This window comes from Castor canadensis, chromosome 11 (genome assembly GCF_047511655.1).
Source record: "Castor canadensis chromosome 11, mCasCan1.hap1v2, whole genome shotgun sequence".
In the NCBI taxonomy this organism is placed as follows: Eukaryota; Metazoa; Chordata; class Mammalia; order Rodentia; family Castoridae; genus Castor; species Castor canadensis.
In genome coordinates, this window is record NC_133396.1 from 82,575,999 (window position 1) to 82,603,775 (window position 27,777).

The 27,777-nt window shown below is 39.9% G+C and overlaps 2 protein-coding genes across 2 annotated transcripts in view; one reads left to right on the plus strand and one right to left on the minus strand.

Annotated features, from left to right (window-relative positions):
* Positions 1 to 27,032, plus strand: part of Stx6 (syntaxin 6) — a 52,939-nt gene extending 25,907 nt beyond the window's left edge. The window contains exons 4-8 of the mRNA XM_074047311.1: positions 5,629 to 5,691; positions 10,384 to 10,509; positions 11,722 to 11,828; positions 15,539 to 15,633; positions 23,073 to 27,032. Of these exons, the coding sequence (XP_073903412.1) occupies positions 5,629 to 5,691; positions 10,384 to 10,509; positions 11,722 to 11,828; positions 15,539 to 15,633; positions 23,073 to 23,149 (468 nt within the window). The 3' untranslated portion in view covers positions 23,150 to 27,032. The remainder of the gene's footprint in view (positions 1 to 5,628; positions 5,692 to 10,383; positions 10,510 to 11,721; positions 11,829 to 15,538; positions 15,634 to 23,072) is intronic.
* Positions 16,712 to 27,777, minus strand: part of Kiaa1614 (KIAA1614 ortholog) — a 53,488-nt gene continuing 42,422 nt past the window's right edge. The window contains exon 10 of the mRNA XM_074047309.1: positions 16,712 to 16,797. Coding sequence (XP_073903410.1) covers positions 16,727 to 16,797 — 71 coding nt within the window. The 3' untranslated portion in view covers positions 16,712 to 16,726. The remainder of the gene's footprint in view (positions 16,798 to 27,777) is intronic.

The window sequence follows — 27,777 nt, forward strand, 5'->3', positions numbered from 1 at the left end:
TTATTGGGACTGACTGCTTTTTAACTGCTGGTTCTAAACTTCGTGTGTTAGGAAGAGGATGAGTAATTATGTTTTTGGCATGATAGATTGTTACAAAATGTTTAAAAGTGTTTGCTAACATAGCTTTAGATGCCACATTCTAATATAAAGGTGATCCCTTGTATGGTGTTAGGTGACTTTAACCTACTTAGATAAAATGTCATCTTAGAATTAAAAGCCATAGCTCTCTACCTGCAGCAGTGGCCATACACCAGATGCCCACCACACAGGTGTTGAAGAATTTGTCCAGTCAGGACTCAAAACCTCCTCCTCCACATACACGTTTTTAATTAAGCAGAAAATCTCTAAGTCTGGAATTTAAAAGTACATATTTCATTAAAGTAATGCATATTCATTAAAGAAAATTAGAACAATTTTACTACAGGAAAAAAAAATAAAGAAACTGAAACTCAAAATGATACCTAAGCACACTTTGTTGTATTCTCCTCTTAGTCATTTTCCTCTTAATACAAAGTAGTTATGTTTTTTACACAGTTGTGATCCTACTGTTATTCAGTAATTAATTTTTTTTAATTTTTAAAATAAAAAATCTATACTTGCTATTTTTAAAATGCAAACAATTCTGATGTGTTTGAAAGGTGAAAATGCCCCTCCAGTCTATAATTTGCTCCCTGGAGAGATCACTGTCAACAGTTTTCCAGCCATTTTATGGACATTGAAATACACAAACTCATAAAAAGGAATAACATGATATTCTATAAATTTCTTTCTGTGAAAAAGTATATTGTAAGCTGGGTATAATGATTCATACCTATAATTCCAGCAATTAGGAGGTTGAAGCAGGAGGATCATAAGTTTGAGGTTAACCTGGGTTGTATAGTGACATTCTGTCTCAGAAAATAAAAAGATATTGTGGACATGGTCTTCTGTCAATACAGATACATCTAGAGGAGGCTGTCCAGTAGATATAATGTGAGCATTTATGTCAAACAAAATTTTCTAGAAGCTACATTTTAAAACTATAAATATATTTCATTTAATCTAATACATTCAAAAGATTATCATTTGAACATGCAATCAATATAAGAAATATTAATGAGAGATTAATTTTTTAAAACTTTTGTACTAATAATTCTAAATCTGGCATTCATTTTACATTTAAGCACATCTCAATTCAGATGTGAAATTTTATTTGGAAGTAATTAAATCTATTTAGATTTATAAAACGTACAGTTGAAATAGTAAATTTACAAAACTAATTTTTTCCAAACATACCTAAAAGTTTTCCAGTACCTGAATTTAAGTTTCAGTTAATTAAATTAAAATAAAATGAATTAAGTTCCTCAGCTATACTGACTACATTTCAAGTGCTCAGTTGCTACAGTTGGTTTTAGCCACTGGGTTGGACAGTAGATTTGTTTTTTTTTTTTTTCTTTTATTATTCATATGTGCATACAAGGCTTGGGTCATTTCTACCCCCGGCCCCCACCCCCTCCCTTACCACCCACTCCGCCCCCTCCTTCTCCCCCCCACCCCCTCAATACCCAGCAGGAACTATTTTGCCCTTATTTCTAATTTTGTTGTAGAGAGAGTATAAGCAATAATAGGAAGGAACAAGGGTTTTTGCTGGTTGAGATAAGGATAGCTATACAGGGAGTTGACTCACATTAATTTCCTGTGCGTGTGTGTTATCTTCTAGGTTAATTCTTTTTGATCTCACCTTTTCTCTAGTTCCTGGTCCCCTTCTTCTATTGGCCTCAGTTGCTTTTAAGGTATCTGCTTTAGTTTCTCTGCGTTAAGGTCAACAAATGCTAGCTAATTTTTTAGGTGTCTTACCTATCCTCACCCCTCCCTTGTGTGCTCTCGCTTTTATCATGTGCTCAAAGTCCAATCCCATTGTTGTGTTTGCCCTTGATCTAATGTCCACATCTGAGGGAGAACATACGATTTTTGGTCTTTTGGGCCAGGCTAACCTCACTCAGAATGATGTTCTCCAATTCCATCCATTTACCAGCGAATGATAACATTTCGTTCTTCTTCATGGCTGCATAAAATTCCATTGTGTATAGATATTACATTTTCTTAATCCATTCGTTAGTGGTGGGGCATCTTGGCTGTTTCCATAACTTGGCTATTTTGACTAGTGCCGCAATAAACATGGGTGTGCAGGTGCCTCTGGAGTAACCTGTGTCACAGTCTTTTGAGTATATCCCCAAGAATGGTATTGCTGGATCAAATGGTAGATCAATGTCTAGCTTTTTAAGTAGCCTCCAAATTTTTTTCCAGAGTGGTTGTACTAGTTTACATTCCCACCAACAGTTGTAAGAGGGTTCCTTTTACCCCGCATCCTCGCTAACACCTGTTGGTGGTGGTGTTGCTAATGATGGCTATTGTAACAGGGGTGAGGTAGAATCTTAGTGTGGTTTTAATTTGCATTTCCTTTATTGCTAGAGATGGTGAGCATTTTTTCATGTGTTTTTTGGCCATTTGAATTTCTTCTTTTGAGAAAGTTCTGTTTAGTTCACTTGCCCATTTCTTTATTGGTTCATTTGTTTTGGGAGAATTTAGTTTTTTAAGTTCCCTATATATTCTGGTTATCAGTCCTTTGTCTGATGTGTAGCTGGCACATATTTTCTCCCACTCTGTGGGTGTTCTCTTCAGTTTAGAGACCATTTCTTTTGATGAACAGAAGCTTTTTAGTTTTATGAGGTCCCATTTATCTATGCTATCTCTTAGTTGCTGTGCTGCTGGGGTTTCGTTGAGAAAGTTCTTCCCTATACCTACTAACTCCAGAGTATTTCCTACTCTTTCCTATATCAACTTTAGAGTTTGGGGTCTGATACTAAGATCCTTGATCCATTTTGAGTTAATATTGGTATAGGGAGATATACATGGATCTAGTTTCAGTTTTTTGCAGACTGCTAACCAGTTTTCCCAGCAGTTTTTGTTGAAGAGGCTGCTATTTCTCCATCGTATATTTTTAGCTCCTTTGTCAAAGACAAGTTGGTTATGGTTGTGTGGCTTCATATCTGGGTCCTCTATTCTGTTCCACTGGTCTTCATGTCTGTTTTTGTGCCAGTACCATGCTGTTTTTATTGTTAGTGCTTTGTAATACAGTTTGAAGTCAGGTATTGTGATACCTCCTGCATTGTTCTTTTGACTGAGTATTGCCTTGGCTATTCGTGGCCTCTGTGTTTCCATATAAATTTAATGGTAGATTTTTCAATCTCTTTAATGAATGTCATTGGAATTTTGATGGGAATTACATTAAACATGTAGATTACTTTTGGGAGTATTGACATTTTTACTATGTTGATTCTACCAATCCATGAGCATGGGAGATCTCTCCACTTTCTATAGTCTTCTCAGTCTCTTTCTTCAGAAGTGTATAGTTTTCCTTGTAGAGGTCGTTCACATCTTTTGTTAGGTTTACACCTAGGTATTTGATTTTTTTTGAGACTATTGTAAATGGAATTGTTTTCATACATTCTTTTTCAGTTTGCTCATTGTTAGTGTATAGAAATGCTAATGATTTTTCTATGTTGATTTTATATCCTAGACAGGAGTAGATTTGGATTATCCTTTTTAAAGGTTGCATACTTCTGTGTGGTGACAGTGTTTACTATATTGTTGGCCACTGTTAATCACACTTCATGTATTGTCTCTATTAGTCATCATAATTACTCTATAAAACCCTATCCCAAATGGAGAAATAGAAAAATTAGGTAATTTGTCCAATTTAGCACAGCTATTTAAAAGTATTGCTAAGTCTTGGGCCAAGGTCTTTAACACAAAAGATCATGCTCTTAATCTCTTCTCTAATCTGGCTCTGCTTTGATTTATTCAACTATTAATTATCAAATTAAAAATACCTACTATTAGGTAGGTATTTGTGTTTTTAATTTTTAGCAATTAGAAACTGTGCTTCAGTGACTATCTTAGTCTAAATTTCTTAATACATTTATCAATTCTAAATACTATCAATCTTTTTATCTTACTTGGTCTAATGGAGAAATCTCTCTTAGTTGCGCTTCATTAGTGGATTCGTACATCTTTTCATGGTTGATCATTTGTGTATTGTCTGGTTTTGGAACTTTTCCCCTAAGCATTGTGTCTAGTACATAATACTACGTTATGTGGATTTACTGTAAGTTGCTAGTCTCTTATTTTGACATGGTGCTTATTTCTGCTTTTCTTATATATTTTAAATAACACTGCAGAGTATATTTTTGTACATTTGTCTTGGTATATACTTGATATTATTTTCTCAAAATAAATTGCCCTTGGTGGAATTAATGAATCAAGGCAATGAATGTTTTTTAAGGCTTTTGACACAAATGACAAAATTTATTTTCAAAGATTTGGTTCAGTCACCATCTGTCTATTAATTAGGAGCAATAGTATTTTAAAAAATTTTTTATTGAAGTGTAACAGTACAGAAAAGCTCATGTATCCTAAGTATACAGCTTGATGAGTTTTTTAACTGGACACACCTATCTGAGCAGCACCCAGAAGCATTACAGGGTCTTACCAGCACCCCCACTAGCCTCCTTGCTGTCCATTACAGCCACTTCATCTTCACCATCCAACTTCTGATAGCAGAAACAAATTCTGCATATGGTGTTCAAAGGCTAAGATGTCAGTTTTCTGTACATATGTTGACATTCACATGCAAGTAACATGCTCATTGGTTTTTTTTTAGAAAGATTATTTTTAAAAAGCATATATTATACCCTTAGTGAGCATTTCACATATTCTCTCTATAATTATTAATGTACATGAAGTTAATTGAATATCAGAATGTTATCTTTAACTGATAAATAGAAAGGGGATCCTGCAGATGAGGAGACATTGGCAGTCCAGAGATAAGGCTGTCACCATCTCACTTTGAGGTTTCAAGAATTCGTGTAGACGAGAGGTCCTCAAGTTTCAGTTTTGAGACTACTCGGAGAGACTAGTTAAAATGTACCATAAAGAATGTGACTTAGTAGATCTGGATAGGACCTAGAAAACTGCATTTTAACAACCCATTAATTGTCTGACGCAGATGAATCACCATGTGAGTGCCAAGGGAGCAGGGTTTCAGTAATTGCTGTATGCCTGGCACACACCAGACATCAGTATTTGCTGCATGGGTGATTGAGTACTTTGAAAGTTGAAGCAAGGTGGTTATTACTCATTTATCACAATAGGAATTACTAAAGTGATGGCATTATTTGATCTAGCACTTGCTTGTCATAGGTCTTAGAGGAAGTTTCTAAAAGTTGAACTACTTTCACATTTGCATCTATAAAAATAAGTCTGCTTGCTAACAGAAAATGGCAAACTGTTTTGACAGCCGTTTTTCTTCAAAGAAAAAAGAAAATTAATATTATAGTTATATCTGTATAGTATATTGGTGTGTGGTTAATGTGAGAAACAAAATGACTCATATTTTAAAAAGTGTTTTGCTTCAGATTAATAGATCCATTAATTTTTGTTTCCGTACAAAATTATTTCTGATACTCTGAAAATATTTTGCTTAAAAAAAGAAAATAATAAATTATGAATGTTTTACTGTGAGAAATATTAGCTGTGATTTTAAGGATATTTTTCATTTGTTTCCCGGTCTTCTGTTTGTCCCATTAGGACATGAAGGATCAGATGTCAACTTCATCTGTGCAGGCATTAGCTGAAAGGAAGAATAGACAGGTGAGAAAACAGCAGAATATAAGTATCTCCCAAACCTTTTTTTTTTTGTGTGTGGAGATTGGATCTTGCTATGTAGCCCACGCTGGCTTTGAACTGGGTGATCCTCCTGCCTCAGCCTGGTGTACTGGGATTACAGGCATGCGCTGCCACTTCCGGCATAGGAATATAAGAACCAAAGAAAATACATGGTTAAATATTTGGAATTTTAAAATGCTGACCATCCATGTATCACATGATCAAGAGTAAGACCAATGCATGCTGTCCCTGAAGTGAGATTGGGAGGTTTTGTGAAAGTCTAGTTGGTTAATCCACATTCTGTTACTATAACACATACCTGGGATAATCAGCTATAAAGAAGAGAGGTTTATTTTGGCTCATTGGATGTTCATTCAGTTGTTGATTGGTTGACCATATTGCTTTTTGGGCTTGTGGCAAGGCAGCACATCATGGCAACTGTACTGCATTCATCTCCTGACTGGGAAAGGAAAGACCACACACTAGGCTACACTTCTGAAAGGTTCTATAATCTGCCAGTACTGCCACAGACTAGGAGCCAAGCCTTTAACACATGGGCCTTTCAGGGATGCTTGGTCTAGCATCCGGTCAGCCTGTCCCAACACTGCTGTGGGCTCTCCCCTCCTGTCTTCTCCCTCTGCTGTTCTCCCCTGGACTCCCATAGCAACTTTGCTTAACCTTACAGTGCTCTTCACAGAGTCTTTTATTCTTATGTTTATGCTGTACCTGTTCATCACAGTCACTGTTCAGGCTCTCTTCTGGGCACTAAAACAACTTACTGTCTTTCTTTTTTCTGAGCCCCAAGTGCCTTGAGAAGGTAGAAGGATTGTGTCCTGTTTTTTATCTCTAGCAGTTACTGCCTTGCTACTCATAGAACTCATTAGACAGATAATGACTGAAGTATGATACAAAGGTACTTAAGGAAATTTTAATACGCATTAAATTTTATCTCTCTTTGTTTTAAATACATATATAGAAACATACACAGATACATATACACACAAACACTTCTGAGACAAGGTCTTTTGCTTTGTAGCTCAGGCTGGCCTTGAATTCACACTCCTCCGGCCTCAGCCTCCCAAGTGCTGGGATTACAGGTCTAAACCACCACACCCAGCTGTTTTAAGTATTTTAAAGAATTACACACTTTAATGTATATAAGAAATTCCTAATTGTTAAAATCCTTTAAAAAAGTGTTCAAACATCATGTAGAACTTAAACTTGAATTTCAATTCAGATTTGACTTAGATTTAGTTCTGTTTTTTGAGAGATTCTCACTATGTAGCCTAGGCTGGCCTGAACTTCAGATCGTCTTGCCTCAGCCTCCTAAGTACTGGGATTACAGGTGTGTGTCACCACACCCTGCCTACTATTTGCTTTAAATGACTTATTTTAACCTCATTCTATTCAGATTCCAGAAAGGTACCAATAGTCCATTTAGTAGCCACTTAGCTTGAGAAATCTCTCGCTGTTTTTACTAAAGAGGAGTCAGTAGTTCCTAATATGCATCCTTACTTTCTATACCTGTGGGTGTTTGTTGAGCCACTTAATTTTGAAAACAAGTATTACAACAGCTTGGAGAAGGAGTGCATTCCACAAATACCACCTAACTTGCTTTTCCTTTTGTTTTTTTTTTTCCCCTGCATTTCCACTTTTCAAGTCTTTTGTTTGCTTGCTTGTTTTTTTTGTTCTTATCTGTCTCTCTTGCTGTTTTTGAACAGTACTGATAGGAAAAACCGTTAGCTATCTCATTCCATCTAGCTCTAACTCTTGAAAGAAGCTAATGAGTGGCCATACCTGGCTAGTTTTAGAGTTCCCTTGTTTGCACTTGAGCATATAGGAAGTCAAGTGACAATACCTGAAGCAGTTGTGGCAGCAAGGTGAGAAACACCCATTTCTTGTTACTCTTTTTTTTTTTTGAGGAGGGAGGCAGTACTGAGGCTTGAACTTCAGAGCCTCACATTTGCTAGGCAGGTACTCTACCACTTGAACCACTCCTCCAGTTCTCCCTTGTTACTCTTAATGTGTATGTCTTATTCTTTAGATAGCATAATTGAGGCAATATAAGGAAAATGAGTATTTACGCATTGCCTTTCCAAGTATGGCTTAGAATCTTGTTTTAGGACATAAGTGAATGTCACAGAGCCTCAAATTTTCAAGGAGTAGTAGGGCCACGGTTCTCTAAACAAATCCTCAAGTAGCAGAGTCAGCCTTAGTGCTAGGTACTGTGCTGTGCTGCTTGCTGCGTCTCTGACCACCCCCTCAGGCATTCCACCCCCCCCCCCCCCGCCCCCTTCAGTATTCCAGCACTAGGAGTCCTCTGCATCTTCAGATGAACTCTAAGCTACTTCTGTCAAATCTGTGTGACTCTTAAAAGCATAATGTATATCCCACAACAGTGTAGACCCTGTACATGATATAGAAGCACACAGGCCCTAAAGAAGCCCCAGTTATTTGTCAGAGGCCTAATGATGTAAGCGCTACTCCTTTCTGACCCTAAAGAAATTGTCCCTAGGTTCTACTGAGCTCCATGGAGGTCCTTAGAATATGAATCAGAATGATCTTTAAATCTTGGCATAGCCACCCACAAAAGGCCTGGGTCTGCTTTATGCCAGATACAGACCCATCCAGCCTTTTGACTGGACTGATACTCTTGAGACCCTCAGAGCTCCAAAACAATTGCTTCTGAGCTAGGTGCATTGGCTCACACCTGTGATCCTAACTACTTGCAAGATTGAGATTGGGAGGATTGAAGTTCGAGAACAACCCAGGTAGTTAGTGAGTCCCCATCTCAACCAATAAAATCTAGATGTGGTGCATTCCTGTCATTCCAGCTACATGAGAAGCATAAATACTATTTCAGGCAGTCCTGGCCAGCCTGAGCATAAGAGCTATCCTAAAAACAACTAAAGCAAAAAGGGCTGCGGGCAGGGCTCAAGTGGTAGCAAGCACAAACCTCTGGGTTTAACCCAGTACCACAAACAAACAACAAAAGTAGAAGAGTCTGGGAAATGAGTGTCTTGGGAGTTCTAATAACTGCCTCAGAACTTGGTGCTCTGCATCCTGAGCCTCCCACTCCTGGCCTTTGAAGTCTAGCCATTAAATGGGACTCACCTCTGAAAGTCTTGTCAGTGTTGAGGAGGAGGCGTGAAGTGCTTGTTGGAGGGGTTTTCAGACAGAGATCAAGTAGTTGATCAGACTTTCAAATGTGCTAGAGATTTTTAAAAATGCCTGGGGCCAGGCATGGTGGCTCACAGCTATAATCCTAGCTGTGAGGGAGGTGAAGATTGGAGGGATAACAGTTCAAGACCAGCACTGTCAAAACTTAACAAGACCCATCTCAAGAAATAAACTGAGCATGGTGATACATGCCTGTGGTCTCAGTTATGTTGGAGTCATAGGTTGGAGAATCTTGATCTGAGGCCATCCCCAGGCAAAAAACAACAGACCTGATCCAAAAAATAACTAAAGCAGAAAAGGGCTTGGGGTATGGTTCAAGTGGTAAGAGTACCTTTTAGGTAAGCTTGAGGCCCTGAGCTCAAGTCCCAGCACATACAAAACTCTATCCTGTAGAGTTTTTGGTAACTGTACAAGGAAAAGGAGTCTTAGGAGTCTTGGGTACAAGTATCTTCTGGGTCTTCGTTCAGGGGTGCCATGAGCAAGGATTTGGCCAGTCAGAAAGGTGGAAACTGTGCCAGTGGCTCACACCTGTAATTCTAGCTACTCAGGAGGCAGAGATCAGGAGGATTGTGGTTCAAAGCCAGGCCAGGCATATAGTTCAAAAGACCCTATCTCGAAAAACTGTTCACAAAACAGTGTTGGTGAAGTTGCTCAAGTGGTAGAACACCTGCCTAGCAAGCATGAGGCCCTGAGTTCAAACGTCAATACTGCCCAAAAAAACCAAAAATGGGAACCTGCTCCAAACCAACTGTCAACACTGAGTGCTCATGTTCCAGTCTGGCTTCCTATACAAAGAAGACAGTCTCAAACCTAGCCATTTCTCCTTGAATTTGTGCTTGGGGACCACAACCCTGGCCTCTGGGAGTCCTCATGGAGAACTCTGACATCAGGGCCACCATGTGCCCAGGTTGTGTCAGGTCAGGTGCCTCCTTGTGGTCATACCTGCCTGAGGAAGCAGCACTCAGTTATCCTCTGGGAAGCTTATAGCTTTCAGTTTCAGGAGTTAAATTTAACAGACATGGATGGTTCTGTGCCTCTCATGTGTGAGGGACTATCACTTAACTTCTTGTTATTCTGGAGGACACCTCTTCTCCCAGAACCTTAAAACTTCCCTAGGTCATCCTTCAATTATAAACTCCAGATGTGTGGGACCAGTTTGATTAGACTCTATGGGTCCCTCGTGAACTTCCAAGGGAAGAACTTCCTAGGAAGAGCTGTTTTAAGAACCAAGTAATTTTAAATTCTTATCAGTGACTGTTGATTTAATATAGACACTGCACTTTAAGGGGACAAAGCCATTTGTTAGGCCCATTGAGAGGGCTTGAAGATCTAGAGGGCCTTTCCTAGCATTACTTAAATTGTACCACATAGGCACTAACATATACTGTTACATAAAAGACTGGCCCATGTTACAACTCTGTATCACCCTGACATAGCACTTGTTCAGAGATAACATCCATTCATTTCTCCTGGCTCTGGTTGTCCCTGCTCACACAGGCACTGCTGGGAGACAGCGGCAGCCAGAACTGGAACACTGGAACAACAGATCAGTACCGGCGCCTCGATCGGGAGCTGCAGTTAGCCAATTCCCATTTCATTGAGGAGCAGCAGGCACAGCAACAGGTACCCCAAAAACAGATGGCCCAGGATGAGTGGGGTCCCTGCCCTCATTTCTCTACCAGCCACAGAGTTTGTTGCTTAATGACAAGCAGGTTGGGCCAGAGCTTGTCATATAGTTGACAATGTCAAATGTATAATGATTGCATATGTAAAAAGCTTTAAAACCTTCAGATCACAATGTTCAAAAGAACCACACTTGATTAGGTCTCAGAAAAAGCAAAGCAGACATCAAAACTGATAGACAAGGCCAAGGATTTTTAAAAAGAAAACAGTACCTCTTCCCCAGCCTTTTATTTGTATTCTCAGGTTTTTGTTCATTTTTTCATAACGACACTTTCAGAAAAGATTGGTTTTTTTCATTGAAAATTATTAGTTTGCTCCATCACACAGAAAAGTGATTGCACTGATGGAGGTTGAGGGATAGAAGGAAAGTGAAGTTGATTATGTATGTGTTGTAGCTTTTAATGTGTAGCTGTGTTAATAAAGGAAAAGTAATGATGTATCTGAGGATTTGAGGATCAGCTGCTCATTGAAACTATTGGTTCTTAAATATTGTGTTTTATATATATGTATAGGTTATGTACTATTTTGTTCTAGTTCCATTAACATGCCTGCCTAACCAGTTGTTTGATCAAATTGCTGTTAACCAAGCAAAATTTTTTATAGAAAGGGAGATGCAACACAATTAAAAATACCTACTTTTCAGTAGTTGTCCTTGAGGTGACTTATTACCACAGGGCCTCTTCTAGATTGTCCTTGAGGAAGAAGGAAAAGACTCTGTGTACATAGTTTTCCCTCATCCAGAGATTTGTCAGGCTTGCATTTCAGCTGTGGCAGTGTGTTGTGGACTGAGACCTTGACCTTGGCAGTGAGCTTCCAAACATCCCCATGACTCAGTGATCATCTGCATGTGTGCTTTCGTCCATTGTCTGTTCCCTCATTGGACCTCAGCCAACCAGAGTAAATCTCTCTTGGTGGCTTCAAGCCCCGCTGACTGTTCACAAGTTGGATCAGCAGGAGGTATCAGTAGCTTGACAATCCAGCCTTTTGAGCAGCGTGTTCTCAGAGGCGACGGTCTGGTCCTTTGATTTCTGGGCTTTGCTTCTGAATGTGAATTGTCCCAAGCTGGCAAAGAAACTAGCAGCTGCTAGAGTGCTGGGCTTGGGACCAGGTAAGATAGATTTTAATTGCTTATTTCCGTTTCTCTGGCACCAGTTGATCGTGGAACAGCAGGATGAGCAGTTGGAGCTGGTCTCTGGCAGCATTGGGGTGCTGAAGAACATGTCCCAGCGCATTGGAGGAGAGCTAGAGGAACAGGCAGTGTAAGTATAGAGACACCCCTCTGTGTGCAGTGAAACTGAGGGGGAGCCATCCACAAGCCCTAGAAGGCCTGGTGTTCCACAGTAAAATGCAAAGCCATTTTATTCTGTTGTACAGACTGCCCTCCCAAAGAGGTTTAGGCTAACTTATTGCTATTTTTTAACTTCTCCTAGGAACAGATAAAAATTTCTCTGAGCAGATACTTGAAACATAGTTCAGAATGTGAATGCAAAACATAGGGCTATATCCTGTGGAGATTTTTGGTCTGAAGAAGATGGACAGGTATGAAGGGAGACCAGTGAATGTGATACTAGAGCTGCCTTCGCCATATCATCCCATGACTCCTGCTACATTGAATAGAATTTTGTTTTCATCTTGAATTACAACTTTTTGAAAAAACTTAGAAATTTAACTCCAATTGACAAAAACTTCCCTCTCAAAACAAACCAGGAAAACATAACTTTAAAATTTGTTTTTCTTTAAAAATAATCTCTTATATACTCTAAAGTATTGTAGCAAAAATAACATTCTTAAATGCTGCCGCACAGTGTCACTTTTACAATTTTTTTTTCTGGAAAAAAATAGTAAGACAGTCCACGATGATATTTCAGAAACTCTTCTATCCCAGCCTCACATTCATTGTTAAGTAGTCATTCATTGTAAATTCTTACTGAGCACCTATTCTACACCAGGCCCTATGGGTGGTCCTGGGGATATAGAAGTGAACAGAATAGACACTGTCTCTGCCATTCAGAGAGTTTGCCACTTACTGGGTAGAACAGACATTATGTAAATGAAGCCAGTGGTTACATGATGACATTGAAGTGGCAAAGCTGATATCACTGTGATAGGGCCAGTGCTGCTGCCTGGAGAATCCTGACTTAGCTTAGCCTGGGTTCCCTGAGAAATGGAATTTAACTGAAACCTGCAGGATGTGTAGAAGATAGACAAGTGAGTGAGAGTCAGTGTTGTTTAAGAAGATTGAGATGGGATGTGGGTCAAGAGAGAAAGAATACATGTGAAGGTGTAGAGATGCAAAAGTGCACATAACAGGTAGGTTTTTAGTATCTCTACTATGGGAATTGGGAATGGGGGTAGAAACCCATCTAGAGAGGCAAAGAACAGAGTGGAAAAGGCCTTTCAGCATGGCAAGGAGGCAGGGCTTTTCCTTCTAAGTATTGCAGTAGGCCAGGGAAGGTGGTGTTACTAGTGATAACATAATCAGGTGTTGCAAAGGCCAAACTGACTGATTTTAGATGGCGTACCAGAGTGGAACCCAGCAGAGACCAGCTAAGAAGCTGAAATAACAGGAATCTAGACACACATGCTTAGTGTGTCTAGATTGACAATGTAATTATATAGATTGTCTATGTAAAGTTAGTTTTGACCCTAAAATTCCATGTTGAAATGGTTAGGGACTAATGGCTTGAGTTACTGTGTTGATGAGGCAGCCTGAAAGATTTCTAGTAAAAAGATGATGAATTGAATCCACCCCTTATCTCCATTCTTCCAAAACCTCACTGGAATAAGAGCAAAGGAATTTTTGTTTTAAAGGCCTAAAACCTATGGGGACATAAAACACAGAATAAGAAACAACAGCTATAGAAAGCAGGTAGCTGATTGGTTCAGGCCAGAGAAAGCTGACTCCTCCACCAGAAGTGGAGACAGCCAGGAAGGCAGTGTGTTTCACACCACAAAGCTCCCTCATCTGTGGATAGCACTTTTTTAATGGTCTTCATGTAAATGCTTAATATTGATCTAATGAAACTATGACACATCTATATTAGAGAAGTGGGAAGGATACAGAGGTGGGACTCAGATGCAAAGAAAACTAAATCCTCATTGATTAGCACTGCATCAGTCGGTGAAGTCTAAAGACAAAAGTGAGGGTCCTAAGGTACATGCATGTTGCTTCCAAAAATGAAGAAAGTACCCAAGGAAGATTGTGACAAGATGGGAACAATTGCTCTAAGGAACGTAAAGCAACTGTTTTTTTCATTAAAAAAAAAAAAAAAAGCCTTGTAGGACTAGTTTGTCTCTTTAAGCTAGGTGTGTATATAACTCTGGTAAAAATAAAAAGGAAAAGAAAAAAAAAATGGGTCTTAGGCTTAGACCTGTCCAGTAGTATAGCCACTAGCCACATGCATTTGTTGAGCAAGTGGAATGTGGCCAGTCTGACCAAAGATGTGCTCAAGAGTAAAATGCACACTGGACTTTGAAGTGAAAAAAGGGCAAAATAGCTTATTAATAATTTCTGTATTACATGTTAGGATAATACTTTGGGTATATTAAACTAAACAAAATGGATTATTGAAATTCATTTTCACTCTTTTAATGTGGCTGCTAGAAATTGTGAAGTGGCCTATGTGACTAGCTTTGTCTTTCAGTTGGGCAGTATTGAGTTAGAACAGGCCTGAGAACTTGGTTAGTGGGTGTACTTGGCTGAAGGTTGAGTGACGTGCCTGTTTTGTCTTCAGTAAGCAAAGCCGTACCAGCACACAAAGGTAGTTCTTGTTTGCAGTATTTGGCCTGCCTGGATAAGCCTGCCAGCTGCATGGCCAAAATGCTGACAGGATCTAAGATGAGCTAAAAATGTTTTAATTTGAAATCTCAGATAAGGAACAAAGACTTATCTGTCTAGTTGTCAGTGTGGAGTTTATTTAATAGTTGACTTAATGAAGAGTTGGTGGCCCCAAATCCTGCAGGGCTATCATGTGTCCTTTGTGGGCACATACCAAGACCAGTAGTTTCTAGCTGCCAGTGACACTGCCAGTCAATAAGGCTTTTATAGTAAGATCCCAGTATTAACTGGCATGTTAGTTATAACTTCAAAATAATCATGCACTAGTCAAAAGTGGAAAACTTTGGAATGTATAGTAATTTATGAAATAAGCACTACTGCCCTAAGAATACAGTAGTTTGGCATTTTCTTTCCCAGCTGCACATTGGACAGCAAATAACAGAAGCTTCCTAAGCTGAGCTCAGAGGTTCTCCTCGAGGAAACACTGCTCTTCTGTGAGGAGATAAGGAGGTGCACACACACACATCAGGGATATTAGTTCAGAACCCTTTTGACTCAGGATCAAGCACAGAGTGCTCTAAAGAAGAATATATCTGTTAAAGTACATTCCTTGATTCACATTGACACAAAGTATTTTTGTATATTACCTGGTTTTCACAAGCACCCTGTAAAGGGAGTTGGACTAAAAAGTCCCAAAGAATTGTAGGTAAGGTAGCAGGTGGCAGAGCCTGGCTGTCTGACTTCACAGGGCTGTCTTTCTACTCATTGCACTGTCACTTGAGTTGGTGGTGTAGTATAGTCAAGGCCATGCTGCCACAGCTACAATTCTGAAATCTAGAAAGCTCTACAAACCTAAGAGCTTTTTGTTTTTGTTTTTGCAGCAAGCATATGTTACAGAAAAACCACCTGAACTGACTAGAACTATGATTCCTCACAGGTTTTCCTGCCGAGATGTAAATGTGTTTGATTATAGGACTGCCCAGGCTCTGCTGGGATGGTTAACTATTAAAAAAATCTCCAGAATTCCACAATCCAAAACATATTTTCACCCGAGGATTTGGGGTAATAGATTGGAGTCCTGAGTTCCACTGTTGCTCTTTTATGTTTGTTAAATGGATCCTGATTGAATCCCACTCCAGATCATTGCCGGGGTGCTGCTTACCACTTACCTTCTCTGACTGCTTTTTCTAGCATGCTGGATGATTTCTCTCATGAGTTGGAGAGCACGCAGTCTCGGCTGGACAATGTGATGAAGAAACTTGCAAAAGTGTCTCATATGACCAGTGGTATGTGTGTTTATCTCTTGAGAATTTGCACTTAATTGTGGAACTCTGGGATTTCCTCACAGGTATGCCCATGCAGACCTCTTGCTGGATGGAGGCACATTTGTTTGGGCTGCTTTAGGGTCAGGGAATGAAAGACTAGTGTATAGCTTCTGCTTGCAACCCTGGCTTGGGAAATGGACCTTGAGCTCCCCCTGCACGGTATTTGGTGATTTTTCTCCCAGTGGTGCATCTTTCTTTGCAATTACAGAATCCCTTTTTTTTTCTTTTTTCTTTTTTTTCTATTTTCTTGCCAAAATAGCCTGTTTAAAGCAGATTAAAAAGCCAATTGCAAGCTAGGAGCCAGTGGCTCATGGCTGCAATCCTAGCTACCTGGGAGGCTGAGATGGGTAGGATTCAGGTTTGAGGCCAGCCCAGACAACTAGTTCACAAGACCCCATCTCCAGGATAACCAGAGCAAAATGGACTGAAGGTGTGACTCAAGCAGTGTCATGCCTGCTCTGCAAGCTTGAAGCCCTAAGTTCAAACCTCAGTCCCACCTAAAATGAAAAAAAACAGTTGCTGTTTCTCCTGAACTGTTTTTCTTTCATTGATAGAAAAACACCTACTATGTAAGAATAAGATGGCCTATAGATATAATTTAAATTGTTATATTTAAATCTACAGTTGATATGTCCTAGCAAATTTGTACCATGATGAAGATAAAGAAGTAACAGTTTTCAGATTAGTAATATGTGGGAAGATGTATTCTAATGACTCTACATTTTTTTATTATAACACACTAACTGACTACCTCCCCTATTATACGGGAAAGAATAGATTTTAAATAAAATCCAGTATCTCTTCTTTATCTGTGAGGGTGGCTTAGTGAAAGGAGAGACTGAGATACTCCTTGAAGTAATTTGAGTGTTCTTGGACCATAGAACCCATTGGAAGGTCCCTATTTCTCGACCCCTCCTTCTTGTTGATTTCCTACTGTCAGGTGCATGAGACATGCAAGCTTCAAATACATATGTATGTTTGTTCTTAAGCAGTTTCATTCCTAGCCAAGTCCTAACAGTTCTGTGGGGCTCAACTTCTTACCTATAAAAATAGCTTAAGGGCTGGAAATATAACTCCATGGTAGAGCACTTAGCAGGGGCAAGGCCTTGGATTCTGTTCCAAGCACTGCAAAAAAAAAAAAAAGTTATTTCCCACCTTATGAGCATTAAATGAAATAATAATATAAAAGTGTTTAACAGTATATCAGCATTTTTAAAAGAAATATTGTAAGGCATCAGATGGCCTTAAAGGGCAAAGGACCTAGCACATCCAAAACCAAGGGAGGCTCTTATCTAGACTTAGTTCCTTTCTCTCCAGGGACAAATGTCTTTATGTTTCTAGTGGGCACTTCCTTGCCTGAAACTGAGAATTGGGAGGTAGGCACCAGCTTAGCTCATTTTTCATGTGCTTACTGAAAGGTTTGCAAAGTCTTCTTTCTGTTCCCTAGGTTCTCTACTCTTCCACCTTCCCCCTAACCCCCATGCTTTAAAAGAAATACTTTACTGAAGTATTATTTATATAACTGGTTTAAACACCAGGCCTCTCAGTGAAGTCAAGTAGCTACTTCAGCACAAGTTCTGTTGGGGAAGAGCAAATGAACAAAGATGCACTGTGTCTTTGTTTCCCAGCATTCTGGGTATGAATAATTTAAGAAAGTACTTGCACTGGGAAAAGTGTCTCCATGTATACAAGTAGCACTAAGGCTTACTTATGCTTTATTCTACTTTCTCCCAAAAGAAAAATTTGTAAAGCAAAGTAAGACCTTTGGTTATATTTATACGAGAAAAAGCCAGGAAACAGCAGTTAGCCTGAGAGGCCCTTCATTTTGACAGTTTCCCTATGTTTTCATTTTAATCTTTGCTTGCTACCAAAAGAAATACTGCTTACTGGTCTCCTGTTGGTGGTGTCTGCTTCAATTTTTTAACCAGGCAATTTGCAGTTATATCTGTTCTCTTCCCTAACTTTTGGTTCAATTCACTGCTTTGTTATCAAACCTGTGCATAAGGAAGTCTGAAAACACACCAGAGTTTGATTAAGAAGAAATGAACACATTTCCTTAACTCTTGAGAGGCAGAATCCCTCTTCTTATCTCCCCTTGCCTCCGCTGAAATCTTTTTCCTTTTTCATGGTACTAGGGCTTGAACTCGGGGTCTCAGCTTGCTAGGTAGGTCCCCTGTTCCTCATCCTCATGAGAGCTTACTTCTGTGAATGACCCAAGGGACATCACTTTTACCATTTGCCTACCCAGAGCTATATTCTGTTTCTGAGTGATGCTGAGATTTTCCCCCATCTCATTTTCCAACATTCTGTGGTTCATTTTTTCTTTTTAGGGAAGGAAAATATTTGAGAAAGGAAGAAAAACTACCATTGAAGTTCCTTTTGTTTCCCTCTGACTTTTTGAGGCAGGTCCTGAGTTTGCAAAGCTGGCTCAGGGCTGGGGATGTAGCTCAGTGGTAGAGCATGTGCTTAGCCTGCATGGGGTTCCATTCCCAGCACCAAAAACAACCCCCCCCATCCAAAAAAAAAAAAAGGCAGAAAAGAAGATCCTGGTTAAAACTTTTCACCCAAGGTCACAAAAGCCGTTGTGGTTAGTACCCATTTCTTCTGTGCTTGAAGCTTTATAGGAAGTGCTTGAGAGAAGCCTGCTGGAGTAGCAGCTCCCTGAGATTGCCTGGTTCATGCCTCATAGAAGCAGCTGACCACTTCAAAAGAAAATGGCTGTAAAAGAGCATGCCTGCACTGTGCTCATTTGTGTGATACGTGTTTCCACTTGATGAGAATCCCTTTTTAATACAATTGAAGAAGAGAAAGCGACTGGGGGTAGTAGGATATGTGGGTAGAGGGTGATGAAGAGCCAAAAGGTGGAAATCTGAGTCAGTGTTGGAAATCTGGCACTGAAAAAGCGAGATTCGAGATGGGACATAGGAAGAATGTGTGAAGTCGGGGGGCGGGGGGTGGAGGTGGGAAGCAATTACCTTCTCTGTTTTTACACTAGAAGAATACAAACTTTTAATGAGAGTGGTTTTTAAATTATCGAGATATTTTTAAATTAATACACTTTATTTTAGAGCAGTTTTAGATTCACGACAAAATTGAGGGGGAAAAATATAGAGAGTTCCATAAATCCCCCTTCAGCCTGCTCCCTGTTGGCATCTGACACCACGGTAGTACATTTGTTACAATCCATGAACCTACATGGGCACATTATCACCCTTAAAAGTTACTTTACATTAGGGTTCACTCTTGACATTCATTCTGTGGGTTTTAACAAAAATATGACTTGCATCTTCCATCAAAGAGAATAGTTTCAGTGCCCTAAAAATTCTTCTTTTCTTTTAATTTTTTGAATTGACCATAATATTTGTACTTATTCATGAGGGTCAGAGTGATGTTTTGATTCATGCATACATTGAGTAGTGATCAACTCAGGGTAATTACCTTATCCAGTGTGTACCTTAAAGTTTTATTATTTCTCCATGGTGAGTATATTCAAAATCCTCTCCAGAATGTTTTGAGCTATGTAATGTATTATTGTTAATTATATTCATCCTGCTCTGCCTTAGAATAGCAGAATTTAACTCCTATCAAACTATAACATTGTCCCTGTTGATCCACCTTTCCCAACCATCTGTCTCTCCTTGCCAACCCCATCCCTCCAATATTTGGTAGCCATTATTCTACTCTCAACCTTTCTGAGGTCAACTTTTTAGAACTCTCCATACAAGATTATGTGGTATTTATCTTTCTATGCCTGACTTACTTAACAAATGTCCTCCTTCATTCATATTGTTGAAAATGACAAGATTTCATGCTTTTTATAACTGAATAAGTAAACCCATTGTGTATATGTACCACTTTTTAAATTCATCTGTTGATAGACATTTAGGTTGATTCCATATCCTAATGTGAACAGTGCCATGATACACATGAGAGTATCGGTGTCTTTACACCATGTTGGTTTCATTTCTTTTAGTTATATATGCAGAGGTAGGATTGCTGGGTCGTATGGTAGCTCCATTTTTAGTTTTTTGATGAACTTCTATGCTGTTTTTGCATGGTGCTATCCTCATAGCATTCGTTATTGTTCATTTTTTGATAATAGCCATTCTCCAATAGGGTGAGGTAGCATCTTCTTGTGGTTTTTATTTTTTCATTGTGATTTTGATTTGCATTCCTGTTCATCCCTCCCTTCTTCCTAGCTCCTGGCAACCACTGATCCTTTTCCTATCTCCAAAGTTTTGCCTTTCCAGCATGCATGTAGTTGGAATCATACAGTATGGAGCCTTTTCAGATCAGCTTCTCTCAGTAAGAGAAGATACTCAGTAGTATGCATGTAAGCTTCCTTCATGCCTCTTCATGGTTTGATAGCTCATTTCTCTTTTAGCACTTAATAATACTCCATTATTTTCATGTGCCACAATTTGTACTCATCTCCTCTTATCTGTGGGTTCCAAGACCCCCAGTGGATAGTATCAAACCCTATATATACACTGTTTTTACTATTCATATACAACTACAATAAAGTTTAATTTATAAGGTACAGTAAAAGATTAGCAGCCATAACTAATAAAGTAGAGCAATTACAGCTGTATATTATAATAAACATACTGTAAATGTGGTCTCTTTCTCAAAATTTCTTACTATACTGTATTTGCACTTTTTCTTTTTTTAATTTAAATTTTATTAGTATATTATTGTACTGGGGGTGCATTGTGACATTTACAAAAGTGCTTACAGTATATCCTAGTTAGATTCACCCCTCCATCATTCTCCTTTATCCCCTCCCTACCTCTTCTTAGAGTGGTTTGAACAGGTCTCATTTTCACATATGAGTACATAAAATTTCTACTATATTCACCCTCCTTCACTTTTTCTTATGATGATGTGAGATCATGCGGTACCTACATAGTACAATGACGTAAGGTGGAGGATAGGCATTGTGAAGTAGTAGCATTGGGTTACTTGAACATAAATAAGCACTGTATACTGTTGATCTGATGGCCAGAACAGCTATTTAGTGACTAAGGGCAGGTAGCATATACAGGGTAGATATGCTGGACAGAGGAATGATTCACCTCCTGGGCTGGACGGAGCAGAATGGTACTCTGAATGGTACATAATTTAAAACTTATGGATTATTTATTTCTGGAATTTCCCATTTAGTATTTTCAGACCACAGTTGACTTCAGCTAACTGAAACTGTGGAAAGCAAAACCATGGGCCAGGAGGACTACTGTATTTATCCATTCATCTATTGAAGGAAATCTTGGTTACTTCCTAGTATTTGACAGTTGTGAATAAAGCTTCTGTAAATGTCCATGTGCAGATTTTTGTATGGACATAAGCTTGCAGTTTGTTTGAGTAAATAACAAGAAACATGACTGCTTGATGGTTATGATCAGAATGTTTAGTTTCATAAGTAACCACCAAACTATCTTCAAAAGTGGCTATGTCAATTTTCATCTCCACCAAGGGCTCTGTTGCAGCACAGCCTCACCAGCATTTGGTGTCTTATCAGTGTTTTGGTTTTGGCCATTCTAGTAGGGGTGGTTTCTTGTTGTTTAAATTTGTAGTTTTCTAAAGACATCAGATGTTGAATATCTTTTCATATGCCTGCCTGCTTGCCGTTCATTGTTCTTTTTTGGTGAGGTGTCTGTTCAGGTCTTTTGCCCATTTTTTAATCAGAGTGTTTTCTTCTTGTTGAATTTTAAAACATTGTTTATACATTTTATATGTCAGTCCTTTATTACATGTGTCATTTACAAAATATTTTATTCCAATCTGTGGCTTATTTATTCTCTTGACAGTGTCTTTGACAGCAGAAGTTTTTACTTTTAATGATGTCCACATATCAATTATTTCTTTCATGGATAATGGCTTTGTTGTTCTTAAAAGTCATCACTGATGACCAAGATCATCTAGGTGGGGCAGGGTGATTATACCGTGCTAGAGTTGGTTATTTCTCCCCTCCAAGGTTAGTTAGGCTCTGATAAACCCCAGTACATTAGACTCTGGTAAAATAGCTTCCCCAGAGGGCTGGCCTTATTAAGAACAAAATACTATGGTTTATTTCAAAATGTTCTTTGTTTTTTAACCCCTCCACCTTCAGAAGCTAGAGGGGATTTTTCTCCCACATTCACTGATTTGATCTTCTGGAGGTAAAACTCACAAAACTGTGGAGGTCTCCCTTTTACTGATTCCCTGTGGAGTGTTTATATCTTAGACATGTCCACATTGAGCCTCCAGCATTTCATCAATTACTGTTTAGTTTTCTGTATCCAAGGATGGGTTCTGGTGGAGGCTGCTTCTGGATGAGGTGGGGGTCCACTGTTAAGTTATGATTCTCAGTGTTCACCTGTAGTTTCCTGCCTTGTTAGGACCGGTAGTCTACCCTGTGGCTTCATTTCTTTGAGGGATCTTAGAAGAGTTGTTGATTTCAGTTTGTTCAACTTTTTATTTGTTAGGACAAGTGCTAGTCTGGAAACTGGAAATCCAACATCTTTAAAGAAATGAAAGAATACTAGATGCACAAGCTTTCTTGACCCATGGACATGATGGTTAAGCAGGTTGAAGGTATTATCTGTCACAGGCCTCCTCTCCTTCTTCATGCCCTTTCAGCTCTACTTCAGGAAAGGAGTGGAAAGTCTTAGGATCTTTGTCCTAATCAGAGAATTACGAGATGAGTTTCTGCATTCCCTGGGGGCCTGTCTGCTCCTTCCTCTCAGCTATTTACAGGGACTCACCACATTGTGTCCCTGTGCCTGTTCTAAATTGTTGATAGGGCAGGTTTCAGAAAAGACTTTGGCTTTCATTTACAGATGAATTGTATAAATCACTGTAATATGGTTGCCACTCAAGTCGTCTTCCTTCTTACTTGACTAGGGGTGATGTGAAATTAATCATGCTTTCTCCCTGGAGCTTGCTTTTTTGGCTGCTTATTTCCTGAATTGACCAGCAGTGGCTTTCATCTCCTTTCTGCCTTGTTGCAGTGCTCATTGAGAAAAGAACGTGATCTTTGTTGAGTTAAATGACTTGACTTTGGTGGTAGAGTAAAGCAGACAGGCTTTAATCTTTAATTCCAATGCCAGCACCTTTTTCAGGGATACACTAACCACCAACAGAAAACTGAGATCCACAGATTTTAATTAAAGGCTTAGGACTCAAAGCATGTACTTATCTTGAGGCACATTTTCACAAGGCTGGCAAAGTTGTGAATGCACATGAAGTGCAGGCCAGGGTCAGAGCAGCAAAGAGTACCAGGCGCCTAGGCAGATTCAAGATCTGCCCGTCATTGGCATACCTGTCCCCTTTCTGTTTCAAAGGTGTTGTGTCAAATTCTGTGTTTGTGTCTCCGGAAGAGCAGAGTCCCAAGAGGGTAATCTTCATGTCCTGCCTTCCAGATCGTCGCCAGTGGTGTGCCATAGCTGTCCTCTTTGCAGTCCTGTTGGTCGTGCTGATCCTCTTCCTGGTGCTGTGATGCTGCTTGCAGTACGGGCTCCTCCTCTGCATGGGCTGAGGGGAAAGGAGCAGAAGCACTCTCCGTCACTCACACTCCTTTCCTGGAAATGTGCCTCCACGCCGACCTTCCTCTTGTGACTCTGCAGTGAGGCAGCTCCTCCATCCCAGTGCGGGAAGGACTAGCGGCAAGAGGAGAGATGTCTACACTTCTGGCTGGTCAACAGAAGCTGCCTGCCGCCTGTCCTGTTCTGAGGACAGCTAGCCACTGCTTTGCCTCACTGGATTTCGTTCCTTCAGGGAGGCTTTCAACTCATACAGAAGAATTAGAAGACCCACTAATGTTCTGTTGCTCATTCCATCATGTCTGGCAGCTCTTCTACTCAGCCCCTTCCCCTGCTCAGACAGGCCGCTGTCCCATCAAAAGAAACCTGCTGAGAATGTGGGTTGTTGGGTATGTTCTTTTCCCATTGCTGTAGCATTTCTTAGTCCCTGAGAGCTGGTTATTGATGGGGACAGAAGCCTCAGAAGCAGTTTGTGACAGAAAATGCAGTTTTTCAGGGATAAAAGCTGAGATTAAATTGCTTCGCCAGGTGCTTTTTTTTGGTGGTAGGAATTACTAATGGAAAATACTGTGCCACTGTGGGGCTTGGGGTGCTAACAGCCTGTGGCTCTGATGAGCTGGGACAGTTGAGAAGAGCAGTAGGACCTGCAGTGACACAGCTTAGGGAAGGTTGGTGAAGTTGCCAGAGTCAGGCCAGACCTGCTGGCTTCGTGTTGCTGAAACATTGCAGCACATCAAGTGGACTGGGTTACGTGATCCTCCCCTGGACACTTTAATTCCTGTGGCATTCTGCAGTGGTGGTGGTGGATGGTCAGGGCATTTTCTTACATTTACAAAGATATAGTCATGGCACAAAAAGGCTGGTTCTGGACCAGACTTCTCTTTCCCTGTGAGTAATGGCAAGGATGGGTAGGTAAATGAACTTGATTCTTTTGCTTTCTACAAAGATGACAACTTGACTTTATTATTGTCCATTCAAATAACTGAGCCAGTCCAAATTTAATGATAGATGCTTTAATTGAGTTTTAAGTAAGCTGAAACTGCTGAGACACTAAACTTTAAACTTCTGATGACTTTTTAAATGCCTCAAATGTGCACATGTATATAGGATATTTTTTATAACTTCCCTGAAAAAGTAATGGTTGGACCCAGAGCCAGAGCTCAGCAATGGAGACTGCCTGTCTCTCCTCATGGTTGCCTTTTGCACTTGGAAAGAGCAGCAACATCTAGATAGAGTTTGAGCTTTGACTTCTCCTTTGCTTGCCTTTTTGTGTATTCCTCAGCACGCTAAATTTTGTTGTCATTGTTTTGTTTGTATTTCCTGGGGGTTTTTTGGGGGGGGTTATCCCCCTTTTTTTTGTGATTTGCAATGATGTGCTTGCCCAGCTAACTTTTGAATTGCACTTTTTAATAAATATTTGTAAGAATTTTTAAAAGAAGGATATTTTATCTTGTTTAGGATCATGATAGTAAGGAAATCTGCCTGTTGATAGAAGCTAAAAGCAAATTTGTAAAAATGAAAGAGTGGTTGACATCCATGTTTACATTCAACTCTGATGTTTGATATATAAATAAGTTATTTCTTTTCAAATTAGAAACAAGTGACTATTTCAAAGGGCTTCAAATGTAGGGTACTAGGTTATTTATGTTTTACAAAGCTTTTTGACTTCTATCATTACATGTTACAGTCTTCTTTCTATAAGCTTAGACCATAAATGGTCCTTAGTTTTACGTTAGAATATAGAAGTCTTTTGTTAAAAATAAATGCGGACTTTGTCTAAGTACTGTAATCCATACTCCACATTACAAGCAACAGCATCTCAAAGAATTAAAATTACCCTATTTACAAGCCATGCTATTCTGCTGTTATCAGATTGTATGCCAGTCTAGCCTATTTAGAACATGCCTGGTCATTACGGAGTAAGATACTCCTATTAGTTCAAGGACCAGGTTTTGTGACCCTCAACTTAATTTTGTCTGATCTGTTTTGAAGTGGCATGTTGATCTCACAGGTTCAAAGTATTGCTAAACAGTGGCTGTTGTAGACCTGACTTGACCGAAGCTGAACAGGGAACTATTTAGAGAGAAAGTTAGCTTCAAATGCAGGTGTTCTCCTTGTGGGACTTCCCACTCCAGCTTCAGACTGGCTTAGTCCTGGTCTCATCCTCTCATGCATGCCAGGGTGTCACCACAGAGCAAGGGTCCATTCGAAGGCCCTCCACTCAAACTTAGAACTGTGACAGCCAAAGAGAACATTCCAGGGACCCATATTTATTCTCACGGACAAATATTCCTTTCTCAGTGATGCAGGAAACTTAATGGTTCCTTCATCCTATGTCCTGGAATAGTGAGAGAAAGGAGGCAACAAGGAGGTAGCAGCTGCGTTTTTCTCCTGCCACCTTCTGCACAGAGTTTCATATTCAGCATTTGTAAAGAACTGGCAGAATATGATGGATAACAGAAAGAGCTCAATTTATGTTTACTTGAACATTTTAACTGATTTGAGGGTGAGATGAGGAATGATCCATTGAGAGTTTGCCAGAAAGTGAATCCATCTGGAAAACCAAAATACCTTTGGTTTTCAGTCCTAATTTTTGGTCTTGTCTTTGTTTGGCCTGAAAATGTATATGCTCTGGACTTCATGGCAAATGGATTTGCTCTGTGTGTGTGTGTGTGTGTGTGTGTGTGTGTGTGTGTGTGTGTGTGTGTGTGTTTTATATGAGTATCTTCCACAATTTCAGAATTCATGCCAGAGCTGAAGGAGGAAATTTGGTAACTTGCCCATTATTCTCTGCTTTTAGCCAGAGTTAAACAGACTGATGGGTCTGGTAGCCAACAACTTGGCAACTTCCGCTTCTTCTCACCTCGTGAGATTAAGGGCTGTGAAAAGAAATCTAGCTAACTCCAACAGAAATCTGTCTCTGTTAAGTGTTTTACCTTCTGTAAGTAAAGGTGGGGGAGCCAAGATTTTTCCTTTGGTAATTTCCCTGACCATAAAGTGAGACCAGAGGGACATCTATTCCCTATTGCCTTTTTAAAGAATTCATAGCATTTGAAGAACAAAAAACTGAATGATAAATAAGAGTTGCATTTCAACTCTGTCACTTAGTACTGCTTGGGTTCACCTTGTACTACAAGGTAAATTTGTAAACAAAACAAAAATGGGCTATCTAGAAAGCAAGTCCTAAAATACGGAATGCACAACTTCATTTTCCCTTTGGCTTCCTCTCCCTGGCATATCCTTCCCTCTCAAGTTTTTAAGAATAATTCTTAAAAGACTGTTATTTGCTCATGAAGAGTGAAGAGAAAGGCAGGCACCAGTGGCTAACATCTTTAATCCTACCTAACTTGGAGGCTGAGATAGAATGGTTGGAGTTCAAGGCCAGCCCAGGAAAATAGTTTGCGAGACCCCCATCTCAACCTATAATTGGGTATTGTGGTATACACCTGTCATCCCAACCTACTCCAGAGGCTGAGACTGGGAGGATTGCAATTCCATGCCAGCCCAGGCAAAAATATTTGCAAGATACCATCTCAGAAAAAACAAAACAAAACAAAACAAAAAAACCCTGAGTATGATGGTGCATGCCTGTTATCCCAGCAACAGCAGGAAACCTAAAATAGGAAGATCACTGTCTAGGCCAGCCTGAGCAAAAAGCAAGATCCTATCTCCAAAGTAATCAGAACACAAAGGGCCGGAGGTGTAGCTCAAGTGATAGAGCACCTGCTTGGCAAGTGGGAAGCCCTGAGTTCAACACTCCCATCCCCCCCACAAAAAAAAAAAAAGTGGAGAGAAGATGAAACCAAAAGGTTCCCAAATGTATCATCCTCTTTGTCATGAGGCACCCTTCCTGATACCATCAGTTCCTGAAGAGAGAACTCTCTGGAGACCCAGCAACTTACTCCCAGGACCTTTGCTTCAGGTAGGGGAAGGTTAGTTAACCTAGCTGGCCTGATAGGAGAAAGTGGTCTTTCTTACACATCCAGCTGTCCTTACTCAATTCCCATCCTTCAAAAAATATGCTGACACCCAAAATGGTCTTATTTTTACAAGGGCCACATTGGTCTGTTGTATGTAAATGTGGATGCCACTGTCACTTGTTTACTGGGAAATGCTCTGGTATTGAATCCAGAAAAGCAGGTGAGCTGGGAGTGTAGTAGAACCACCCTGGTGACCAGAACAGCACTGCTGTGAGTCTCATGACTGAGCCTGGCACTTGATGACCCAGGGCAGGGTGAAACTCCAAAAGAGCAGGTCTCTGGTTGTCATCTTGATGGTAGGCTCAGAGGAACATACGTGCCATCCTCTTGTTAGGAGACAGTTGCAGCTTGCCTGCCCTGCATTGGGAGCCACACACTTTGTAGGACAAGTTAAGGCCCTTAAAGCTGACCTCCTTGACGGAACCTAAAGTAGACTGAGACTAACTTGTGCTTAGTTCCTCACCACAGCTTTGTGATGCTTCTTGCCTTTTGGCTTAACACTGAGGCTCTGAGAATTACATGGTACCTTTGTGAGGCTGTTGCTAGCTAGATACACTTGGAAGTTCTTTATGTATTATAGTCTCTTTTCTAACTCTGCTGTCTGG